The sequence below is a fragment of the Pteropus alecto genome, unplaced genomic scaffold (genome assembly GCF_000325575.1).
Source record: "Pteropus alecto unplaced genomic scaffold, ASM32557v1 scaffold95, whole genome shotgun sequence".
NCBI classification, from domain to species: Eukaryota; Metazoa; Chordata; class Mammalia; order Chiroptera; family Pteropodidae; genus Pteropus; species Pteropus alecto.
Window position 1 is genome coordinate 17,296,354 of NW_006441071.1, and position 11,819 is coordinate 17,308,172.

Below are 11,819 nucleotides of genomic sequence, written 5' to 3' on the forward strand. Positions count from 1 at the left end.
GAAGTGATGACATTTGTCCTGATGAGAAACAAGGAATGGAGAGCCAAAGATGGTTGTTACAGAGATAGCTAAGTTAGGGAACAGAGGTTGTGAGAAAGAGGGAGGAGCAAAAGATGATGACAGAAGGGCACACTTGGAGACAGTTAAAATGCGGGGCAGAGCTCTACCCAGTCAGGATCCCAATGCTGTCGATTTTGCTCTTGGATTTCTCAAAAATTAAAGTACTGTTCCCTTCCCAACCAAATATGGCCATTTCTGCATCAAACTTTTAAAAAACACCACTTTCTAAGTAATTAAACAGGGAGGCTGTGATGGTTAATTTTAGTTAAACCATGGTTAAACCTGACTGGCTATGCGGTCCCTAGACTAAATGTTATTAAACATTATTTTTGAGTCTGTGAGGGTGCTTCCAGATGAAATTAGCATGGGTAAAGTAGACTGCCCTCCCCAAGGTGGGTGAGCATCATCCAATCCATCGAGAGCCTGAACAGAACAAGAGGAGGAAAGAGGAGGAATTCATACCTCCCTCCCCTTTTTTTTGCTGTCTGTCTGTATGAGTTGGAACATCTCATCTTCTCTGGTCGTTAGACTGGGATTTAAACCACGCGCTCCCTGGTTCTTAGCCCATTAGACTCAAACTAAAATACAACGCCAGCTTTCCTGGGTCTCCGGCTTGCAGAAAGCAGATCTCAGCCTCTAAGATCATGCAAGCCAACATTATAATCAATCTTTTATATATATAAATTTCTACTGGTTGTTTCTCTGGAGAACCCTGACTAATACAGATGCTTTCCAAATATGTAAGGAATTTAGCATATTAATGAGAGCATGAATTCAGTTTCGTTAAAAAGAAAATCTATCCCAAGAATAAAGGTCACATTCACTTACAGAATACATTCTTAAGGGATGCTTAAGATTTTGGCATGATCAATCAAACAGGCACTGACATTTCTGAAATTGTTCTTAAATTGTCAGATTTCTTCACTTGATTCTTTTTATACATGTTTTCTACAAAAACTGTTTTAAAGGTACAGCATTTTTGATGAAATACTTGCTTTCTCCAAATATTTTACTTTTTTTTCTTAGCAAGATTCACCTCTATGTTCTAGTTGCTGCTTCGGTTCACAACTTATGTGAGTCAGGTTTTTCAAGTGTCAGACCAGAAATTCACTTCCATATTTTTACTGATAATACAACCTGAGCTTTATGTGACACCACACTGAACTCTGATGTCCCCACCCACCAAATGAGTGAAAGTGAAAATTGCTTCCATGAGAATATAGGTTAGGATAAAATCAAGGCGCTTCTGTACACATGCACAGCTGCCTCAGAATTCAAAGTTTAGATGCTAGCTATTCTCATAAATAAGCTTAATCATTTGATCTTCTGCCCAGGTCCTCCTGGGCCTATCAAGAACAAAACTACACAATGAGGAGATTTAGCAATACCGACTGTGCAGTGTCCAGAAACACAAGAAACAGGTAAATGGAGAGGACTTGGAAGGCTACAGGAAGAAGGCAGATTGAGCTAGCATACATGGTCAAAAAATAATCATCTGAGCCAAAAATAGTCTTTGATGTTTTAAAATTTATACTGCTTCTTCTCTACAAGAGCATCATTCTGCTTCCCCACCCCCCGCCTGAGTTATATATGTATTGGCCCAATTATACATTTTTGTGCATCTGAACACAGATAATACAGCTTTGTAAAAAAAATAACCTGATGGATTCATATGGTGTTACTTCGTACCTTAATGTTACTGACACATACTACAGAGTGATAGAATGGAGAACAAAAGAGGGTCTAACAACATATAAATATCCTTAAAGTTTATGCCTAAACTTATACCTTTAAGTTGATGCCACAAACTAAACCTATGCCATAAACAAACGTATAGCCTTTTAATTAAGATGTATATCAGAGGACTAAATGAGTGAAACACACAGAAAATAGAAACTACTTCACACATTAAATCTTCAAATTAGACTCCTTTTCTATTGGTCTAAATAGGGAAAAGTGCTATTAACCTATTATGACAGTATGTTAAGGGGAATGCTGAGAGGAATATAAGGAAATTGCTATGTCATACATTTGGTAACAATCCACAAAGAAATTGTTTTTCACTCAACTGTAAGCTTCTTGAGTAAAGAGAACATTATTTATCTTTTTATCCCCTAAAATATTTACAACAGCTTCTGTCATGAGTAGGCTCTTGGTAATGGCTACCAAACTAGTAAGTAAAATTCTTCAGGAAACAAAGTTCTTACTCAAATTAGCCACCAGGCATACTGAGCACTTTTGAAGGTATTGCTATATGTAGGAAGGGGCAGGAGAGCTTTACAAAAACAGTCAAGACCATGGTCTTGGATGAGTACTTTCCAAAAAAGTAGATAATGTGTGCACAACAAGGCTTAATATCACATATGGGGGAAAACTGAGAAAAGAGACCAGGAAAAATGAACAGGTGCTGTCTGATGCAGCAAAGAACCACCTCAGAGGAGCAAAAGTGAATGCTGAGATGGTTTTCTTTTGCTCACATCCACAGAGGAACAGGACGAAGAGGGCTAGAGCTCAATTGGGATTCATAGTTGCAATGGCACCTTCGTAAATCACTAACCTGGTTCACAGTATAACTACTACCATCATACCTTCCCATTATCTCATTTGGACTGCTACTAAAATGAGGTCTATTGTTCATAAAGAACAAAAGAATTTAAAATCAGAGAATTGGAGCTTGTAGCAACTACGATCCTCTTCAATAATTTTCAAACTTTTTTTTTAGTCGTAGGATGTCTTCCTCAAATAAAACTTAATAAATGACCCCAATATATAAAAAGATAAAATCAGAATTGCTCTAATTTATGGCTCATGTTGCAATAGGTGGCCTGGCACCTTGCTTGGGGCACCTTCCAGAGTATCACTATAGATGGATGCAAAATTTGAAAACTAAGGATGAGTCCAAACTCCTACTTGACAGAGGCTAAGTACCCACCTAGGGAGTGAATGATAAGAGGCAAAACTAGACTTTGGGAATGTCAATACCCAGAGAGGGTTCTTCCTACTATATTCCATGATACTTTTCAAAAACAAAGGAAGACAGAGTTCATACTTACCATCTTTGTTCAGCCACTGCTTTCTTGTTCTGTACAAAATGAGCTTGTTGTGGACATACGGTAAAAGGAACTTGACACACCAGCTCTCCACACCAAGTTTGTTTTCAACCAGGACAATGGGACTCCGGTTATACCTAGCTTCAGGACATGGGATCAGGCCAATTTCATCTCTTAATATGCAAAACAAAAAAAGAATTAAAGATAAGAATACTAGTCTTTTCAGAATTTTCAATTCCACAGAGTATTTTTTTTTTAATTCACATATTTCCCTTTCTTAAAAATATTATTTAGCTCACCTACTGGATGGGTAGAAATGAAAAAAAAAGTTTTGTTTTTTATTTTTAAATACTGACAACAGTACAGGAAAATTAGTATGCTGTATTCCTTGTTGACAGGAATAAAAATCAGTCTTCGGATGGAAATTTGAAAATGTCTTCCAAAATTCTGAATACCCATACTCTTTGATCTAGCCATTCCACTGCTCAGAAATGATCCTATACCAAAATATATGAATAGGATGTTTGTTATAACACTGCAACAAAACTGGAAGTAATCTAAATATGTACCAATAGAAAATTGGTAAAATAAATATAGTTTATCCATGTGAAAGAGGTATAAAAACTAAGGTAGATCTGTATAAGCTGGTATGGAAACGGTGCCAAGCTGTATGAAACAAACAAAAAAGGTAAAATGCCAAACACAGTGTACAGCACAAAGACTTTTGTATTTTAAAAAAGATAGATGCATTAAAAAATTATGGGAAGGATACAAAGAAACTTCTGGGGAGAGGAAGGACGTTACTTTTATATAGTTTGAATTTTCTAATCACTTGTTATTACTATTTTTAAAAAATGTTAATAATTGTATTTACGCTTGCCTGCTAATAAATGTGCAACAGAAACAAATTATCAATAAAGGTTATCTTGTCATGGAGATTGTGAGCCATTTTTTTCTTCTTTATAACCCTTTATATTTAATTGAATAAAACACACTAATAAATGTTAAAATGCAAAATATATTTCATAATTAGATCATTTTCATGGCACCTATATCCCTCAATCCACCTCAACTTAAGCTGAAAATGTATATTACAGGCTTAGATTTAACAAATACGTAGAGCAGTTGAATTACATAGTAAAAGCAGCAGCAAATGAAATGTTTTTGCAAAACTTCCATACATGCCTCTCAAATAAAAGTTAAAATTCTCGTCTACATGAAATATTCTTTCTCAAATAGTATGTCCTTCTTTTAATCAATTAGTGAACAAGAAACCTTTTAACAACAGTTGACATAACAATATTTTTTGAGTGCCTAAACAGATTTTCTTAAATGTGTTTCTAAAATACAAAATAAAGAACTGGATTTCAGAGCTTGTGACATTATTTATTATGTCCCTGGGATTCCCCCACCAAAAAGACAGTAGAGTGACAGATGAAAAGAGAAGGAAACATGTCCAATTACAGCTTATAAGAAAAGCCCTCTTTTTCCATTAGGTACCAACACAAATTGGTAGGAGGCTCTGGTACTAAAAATCCCACCTGGAAACTCTAAACTGAATAGCTTAAAGGTAACCTACTTTCTACTGATCACTTCATTAGTGACACAGGAATATATATACATATCAATAAAGAAGGGTACTCTAGGGGTTTTAAGTCGCTAACCATCCTTTCAAGCTAACAATCTGAAAGTAGATTTTGAGACCTAAGGCTTTGTGTCCTGATAACTGGCTCAGTTGATTCAGAAGTGGTTCAATATACTATGTCAATACTATCTAAACATTTTACAAGTCTACTGGGTACAGTGTTAGTTTCTGAAAATGCGAAAATGAATAAAACAAACTGGTATATTATTGTATGCCAATTATAAGTGGGAAAAAACCTCACTGAATGTAAAATGTAAATAATTGTCTATTTCAATAAAGACAAAACAAAAACAAAAACAAAAACAAAACAAGGGAGTCCCAAATTTCACAAAGCTTATAGGTTTGCTAGGGAGTTGTATCAGTATCTATAATGTTATCACATTGTCATCCCAGTAATATAAAGTTCTGTAGGAAGAATAAGTCAATGCTGAGAGAGCATTTGAGGTCAACATCCAGTACATATTTTAAAATGTTTTTGCATTTGTATTTGGTGATAGGACAACCAGCCACATCTAGATCTATATCTAACTAATATATGTTGGAATCTCTGGTATTTCCTGGTGTTCAGGAAATACTACATGAAGCAGAACATTAAAAAATAAATAAATAAATAAATAAACCAAACAAACTACAATTACAGTTAAAAAAAAAAAAAGAAAGAAAAATCTCAGTGCAATTATTTCAAGAAAGTTTGTTCTTGGAAGTGCAACAACCACTTATAACACTTTGAAGAACTGCAAAAGTCAACAGTATGAATGTTAGAGTAACAAGAATAAAAGAATCCTAGTTTTTGGGTATAGTCTGTTTTTTGGGGGGGGGATTTATATAATGAAATTCACAATGTAAAAACCTGCCTCGTTCACTATATAAAAAATAAAATACCTAACTAATAATTTGGTTCCCAAATGACAGAACAGAGCCATCTGCGTGGGCAGGCGCACGCGCATGCACGTACATGTGTATACACACACACACACACACACAGCCCTCACATAGCTTTAGTTGGTTGTCATTCGTCCAACAAATAATTTAAAAAACAAGAATGTCTTGGATGTAGCAGGTGTTCAATAACTGCTATTGAAAGGCTTATTATCCTTGCAATTCAGTGATAAAAATTCAAATAAATAATTTTCAAAGGATATCGCTTCTTGATTTTGCAAAAGAATGTTACCTTTGATTTCCTTTCTACTGCAGTGGGTCCAAGTCCTAGCTCTGTCAAAGAGATATGTAGATCACGTCACTTGGCCTCTATAGACCTCATTTTCCTCATTTCAAGAATGGCAGAATTGCATTATAGCTCTAAATAAAGGAAAAGGGCTGCCCGGTCTCATTCAGCTTTCAAATTTTATGACTGAAAAACCCAGCAGTTATTCTCATGTAAGAATGAAAATAGTCATATCAGGGAATGTAAAGCACTAGGAAATAAAAAATTAAAAGAGATGTAAGATGTAGAGACAAAAGCATTCATCTTCTGAGGTCCAGGGTTCCAGACAGTCTCTGTTCTACCACTGACAGTCAATGAGAATTTGGCAAGTCACTTGCCATCAGTATCCTCATCTGAAATACAGGAATAATGCCTTCCCTGTCTATTACAAAAAGTGAATAATACAATATGAAGAATGTGGTAAACTATAAAGTGTTAAGCAAAGATGAAGTATGTTATCATTAATTCAGTAAACAGCTTGAGGTTAAGCTAAAAAGTTCCTTAATCGATAATGAGAAGCTGAGGCAAGGAATGTTAAGCCTTTGAAAAGTTATTTGATCCTAAGATACAGTACTCTGCTGCTTCCTAAAAATATAACATGTACTTTTTAAAGATAGGTAGGTCAGTAAGCTTCCAAATAACAGTGTGCTTAACTTCAAACTTCTGTGACTAGTCCCTTAGGTCACAGTCCACTTTTTTCCAGACAATTTAGGATTCCAGAAAATTGGAAGGAATCTCATTCCTCCAATCTCTCATTTTATCAGTTAAGGAAACTGAGGTTCAATGAGGTCAATAGGATTACCCAAAGTCATACTGCCAGTAGCTAAACTAAAAATCTGGACCTCCCAATACTTAGCTCCAAACCCTTGAAGCCAGAGTGAAGAGAAAGACATCAGTGAAAGCAAGCAGGATTTAGATTAATTCCTTCTAGATTTCTGGTATTTAAATTTTAATTTCATACGCAAGAAAAACTGGAAGACTCAGAAAAAAAAAAAAAACTAAAAGACATCTGTCATTCCTCTACCACTATTATATTTAGGTATACATCCTTTTTTTCTAAGTACTTTACAAAAGTAGGGTTATATTAGACATACTCCTCTATAATTCTTTTTTTTAAAAAGAACCTAATTCACATTAATCATTTTCCTATGAATTTATATATTTTAAATGGTTGCAATGAATGTGCTATAAATATCAAATTTATTTCCAAACAGTCTTAGAAATTTCTGACTCTTTCACTACCATCAAATTCCATTCTTTTCTATTTTCAGGTTTCTGGAAATTGAGATTCTTGGTATTTAACAAGGATACTCAAGTAAATACCTGCATTGCCAAGGTCATAGGACTTTTAAAGATATGAAGATTTGGTACAAGTTCTAATCTTTTCAAAGAGATACCACATGCTGTTTTTAGGTTACTTTTGAAAGCTGTTCCAAGGGAATATCAACATGGACTACTAACCCAACACATTTACTTAAAAAGATCATACACAGCATAGTACATATTTCTTGAGTGCTTCACTTCATAATGGAGATCCACTGACTTTCAGATGAAGTTCAAAGTTCATATAACTGATACTCTGTTCCTCCTTGTTTAGACAGTTTCTCTTGTCTGTACTTTTAGGAAACATCAATCAACTAGAGTATGCAGACAGATCAGTTACAAAATATTGATCGGCTTTCCTACCAGGACGGAAGGATGGTCCCCAAATATTAAAACCAAACTGTGCAATGTGGAGGGACTAAACAGAAAACAGTCCAAGGATTCAGGAAGCAGTATAAATCTTTTAAATCTAACAGTTATTTTCTCTTCACACTGGAATTTTTTCCAGAATGACCAAAAAGGAAGGTTAAAAAATGTTCTAAAGGAACTGACCCTTGCATATCAATAATTAAAACTTTACTGGTGATTAAATTATTTCAAGAGCCCTCACAGGCTTTCCCAATTCTAAAGACTACTAATTTTATGTATCACTGAAATTATATTACTGACCCTATTTAGAAAACAGCTACACAAATTATTACTGTTTAATGTATGCAATATTTTGTTAGGTTTTACATATACTATTTCACTTATTCTGCATAATAATCTTATAAAGCAGAAATTTAAACCCCATTTTTAAAATGAGCAAAGAATCTAAGTCTACCCAGCTAGTAAATGACAAGCCAAGATTCAAACCCAGGACTGACAGACTGCAAACTCAAACTTTTACAACTATATAACTATTTAAATAGATTTAAAAAAATCAAATGTAAGAAGACTCCACGGTTTCTGACTCTTCAGTTCAACTTGCAGACTATCTACAACTGCTTTTCATTACTACTCCCTTACTCAAAAACTTTCACTGGGGCCTAACCACTGCCTAAGAAGTGTATTTTCCCTAAGCCAACTCTTATCCATCGCTCACATATCAATTTTTCTAAAAAATAAAAAAATAAAAAAAAACCTTGACCTTCTAATCTAAACTAAGCCTGTTATTATTCTTTCAAAGTATACTTATCCTTTGGGGCTCTTTTCATAATCTCTGTGTTGATCTGTTTAAAGTTCCATTAGGGCAGGGACTACGTGTGGTGTGTTCATCAATCTACACGCCACTTAATCCCGTATGTCCAGAGACTAGCACTCTATCTGTCTAACAGTGTTCTTTTGCTCAATGCGTACATGGGGTGAAAGAAACTAAACCAAACAGTCAAAGACTTCCATAATATGGCCCTATTGTATCTTTTCAATCACATTTTGTTATTTTGGCTTAATTTACTGTTTTTTGTGGAGGCTGCTGGCTCCCTCTCAGACTGTGAATCCTACTTATCCTTCCAAGTTCAGCTCAAAACCCAGCCTCCCTTCTATTTCCAACAGACTCACACAGTACTTGCTCACCCTACTTTTGTCCAGCCTTTACCATAAACCACTTTGCAGGGTTAATTTACTGTTTCTGCAGGTAGGTCTTAGGTTTCCACCTAGACCTACACTGTGCAATTCAGTAGTCACCGTGCATATGTGGCCATTGTATATACATCAATTAAGAGTAAATAAAATTTAAAATTCAGTTCCTCATTCACGTTAGCCACATTTCAAGCATCAATAGCTACATATGGGTAGTAGCTACCATATGAGAGAGAACAGATACAGAACATTTCCAACACCAAATATTTCTGAGTGCTTTAAGTGTAATAACTGTATTGTACTTCTTATTCCATTCTCTCAACATGGTATCTACAGCACCTCATAGTGAGAGTTCAATAAATAAGAGTAATAAAAAATAACTTGCTAGAGACCTTTGACATGACCCTAATTTCACTGTAAACAATTGGTTTTCCACATTAGCACAGGATCTATACATCCAGCTAACACCAGTCCCTAGGTCAAGCCTTCAGTTTTTCCAATAGTAGTCTCTAAGAGTCAACTACACAAACAACATTTATATGGTATTTTTCAGTTCATAAAGAGCTTCTCATTCATAATTTAGCTGGCAAATTTATTTTCTGAGGAACACAGGAATTCAGGTTAAGTCTAATATTTACCTAGTGGCAACTAAGTTCCAGACACTGTGTGAGGTGATTTTCCTATGTTCTTATCAGCCTTACCAGATTAAGAGGAAAGTGAGGCTGAGAGAAGGTAACCTATCCACACCTACAAGTAACAAAATTCATATATCAACCACTGCACCTTCGACTCCTCCTAGATATTTCTACAAAGTCAGTAGGTTTAATGGAGTAGATATTGGCTAATAAAAATATAATCTATCTTATGTTTGGAGAAAAAAGGAAAACAAAAAGTAAAAAATAAAAAACTTTAATACTGAAAAGTGTAATTAGGTACTACTTTCAAGATAAATGATGTTTTCCCCCTTTTAACTAGAAATGCAGTCTCTTTATTTTGGAAAAAAGGCTAGATTGTGGGGAAAGTATGGGCAACTTTGAAAAGCCTAAATTATAAGACATTTTTAAAGATGCATAGTAATATTACTGAAGATATTGTTATTGTAGGGAATATGCACTAAAATTAATATTAGGCAATGAGTTAATTTTTCAGGCCTATATTATATACCATTATTTCAAATACTCATTTTAATACTTTTAAATCTTGAATGACCCAAATGCTTATTAATAATTAGAAATTATGCATTGAGAGAGCACATTAATGAGATTACACCATAAAAATATCATTAAGGAAGGTGTTAAAGTCCTTTATGAATTTCAGTAAATGTGATCCAGAAGAAAAGGAAGGTGTTAAAGTCCTTCATGAATTTCAGTAAATGTGATCCAGAAGAAATGGAATGTGTTCCAAGCAGCACTGTGTCAACCTGCCATGCCAATGAACACTCAATCTGTTTCTTCAAATATACAATACTGATGCTCTTCTAATTTACATCAAAGAGGAGAAACTAAGGTGATTACTGTATTTATTAGAATTCTTTCTAACCTCTGCTATAATTTCTTCAAGAAAAATAACACCAATGACAAAAAAAATAGCCTTTACTTATCCAACTTTTTTTTCCTGAGGATGTCCTTTATCTGTACTAAAGCTAGCATTCTCAAAAAGGAATTGAAAGACTGATATACAAAGCATCAAAGCATTCTTTAGAAGGCTTGGTACCCACTATGGTTACTGCCAGGAAATCATTCCAAACACTCATTTTGAAAAAGGCAGCAATCACAAGGGAAAAGGAAGTAGATGTTGTCAGAAGTGGCAGGTGTTTTGAGGCCATTAGTGTTTTGTTTTTAATGAGGCACAGTTGCAGGTCTCCAATTCTGTGCCACAAGGGAGCAAGACATCTGAGGGCTTCTTAATTCTTTTATAAGCATCACCTTAAAGGAAAAGAACACTTCATTTAGATATAGGTTTGGCACCTCTTTTAGGCAGAAAAGCTTAAGAAGTTAGAATCCTTAAAAAGTAATTCACGTGTTCTAGTTTAAAGAATAAAATATTTTTTTTAAAAAAACTCTATAAACAATTAGATAAAATGAAAAACATAAAATTGGATTCCATGTTTCTTTCTTCTAGGGGTAAGAAGAGATGAGGGATAGGAAAAGGGCTACACTCTTTGATTCTTCCTAACTTTTTTGTATAACGTTGTAGACATATCTCTCCTTTAGATATCTCTTCCTTTTCACTTGCTACATAAAATCAGAAGTTGTCAGAAAGAATACAGTTTCTTCTGGTATCTTCCCAGCGGTGTTCTACTTAAAGAGAGCAGCAGCGTTTGGATTAAAAAAAGAGTTAATATGCTTGCTCCCTGAAACTATGAATCAGGTAATGCTAAAAAGTGTCGAGGTTTCATCTGCTTTACATCAAACCCATCCCGTGCCTACACAGGCTACACTCTTGAGAATGCTCTGTTCACCTTCAAATAAATTGTTTCATCGGAGTCCCTCTACAATCTTGGGACAAGTAAGGAGAAAGGCAAAAGCAGCTCAACCTACTGTTTAGCAAAATGAGGGGGTTCTGACCCACTGAGGATAAGATGATCGGTAACCTCTCTTATCAACGTCCGGATGACCCTCAAAAGAGTTCTGTTTACAAAGCATACAAACACACATTGTGTGTGTGCCCGTTTACCTTAAGTAAACGTAGGATGTGGACACATGGATCGTGTCTTTCGAGTTTCTCGAACTCCAGGGAAAGGAGTGGAAGGGAGAGCAAAACAAACAGTTTTGATTTTCTGAGGTCACTTCTAGGGACTCAATCGCGAGCGCGTTCCAGTAGCAGTAAGTGGGCCCCGCGGCGGCCCACAACGGTCCGGCTGCGACCTCACACTGTCACCTCCTACGAGGGGAACTCGGGCCAGGATCCGCCGTCCTGTCGCCGCCGCCCGAGGTCGGCTCGAGGCTTGGCCCCGCCCCCGCCCGGCCCCGACGAC

General features: G+C 35.6%; 1 protein-coding gene across 1 annotated transcript in view; it reads right to left on the reverse strand.

The window, feature by feature from the left end:
* Nucleotides 1–11,819, reverse strand: part of PTAR1 (protein prenyltransferase alpha subunit repeat containing 1) — a 50,714-nt gene that overhangs the window by 34,677 nt on the left and 4,218 nt on the right. The window contains exons 3-4 of the mRNA XM_025051398.1: nucleotides 11,519–11,715; nucleotides 3,114–3,283 (exon numbers count right to left, since the gene is read on the reverse strand). Of these exons, the coding sequence (XP_024907166.1) occupies nucleotides 3,114–3,283; nucleotides 11,519–11,715 (367 nt within the window). The remainder of the gene's footprint in view (nucleotides 1–3,113; nucleotides 3,284–11,518; nucleotides 11,716–11,819) is intronic.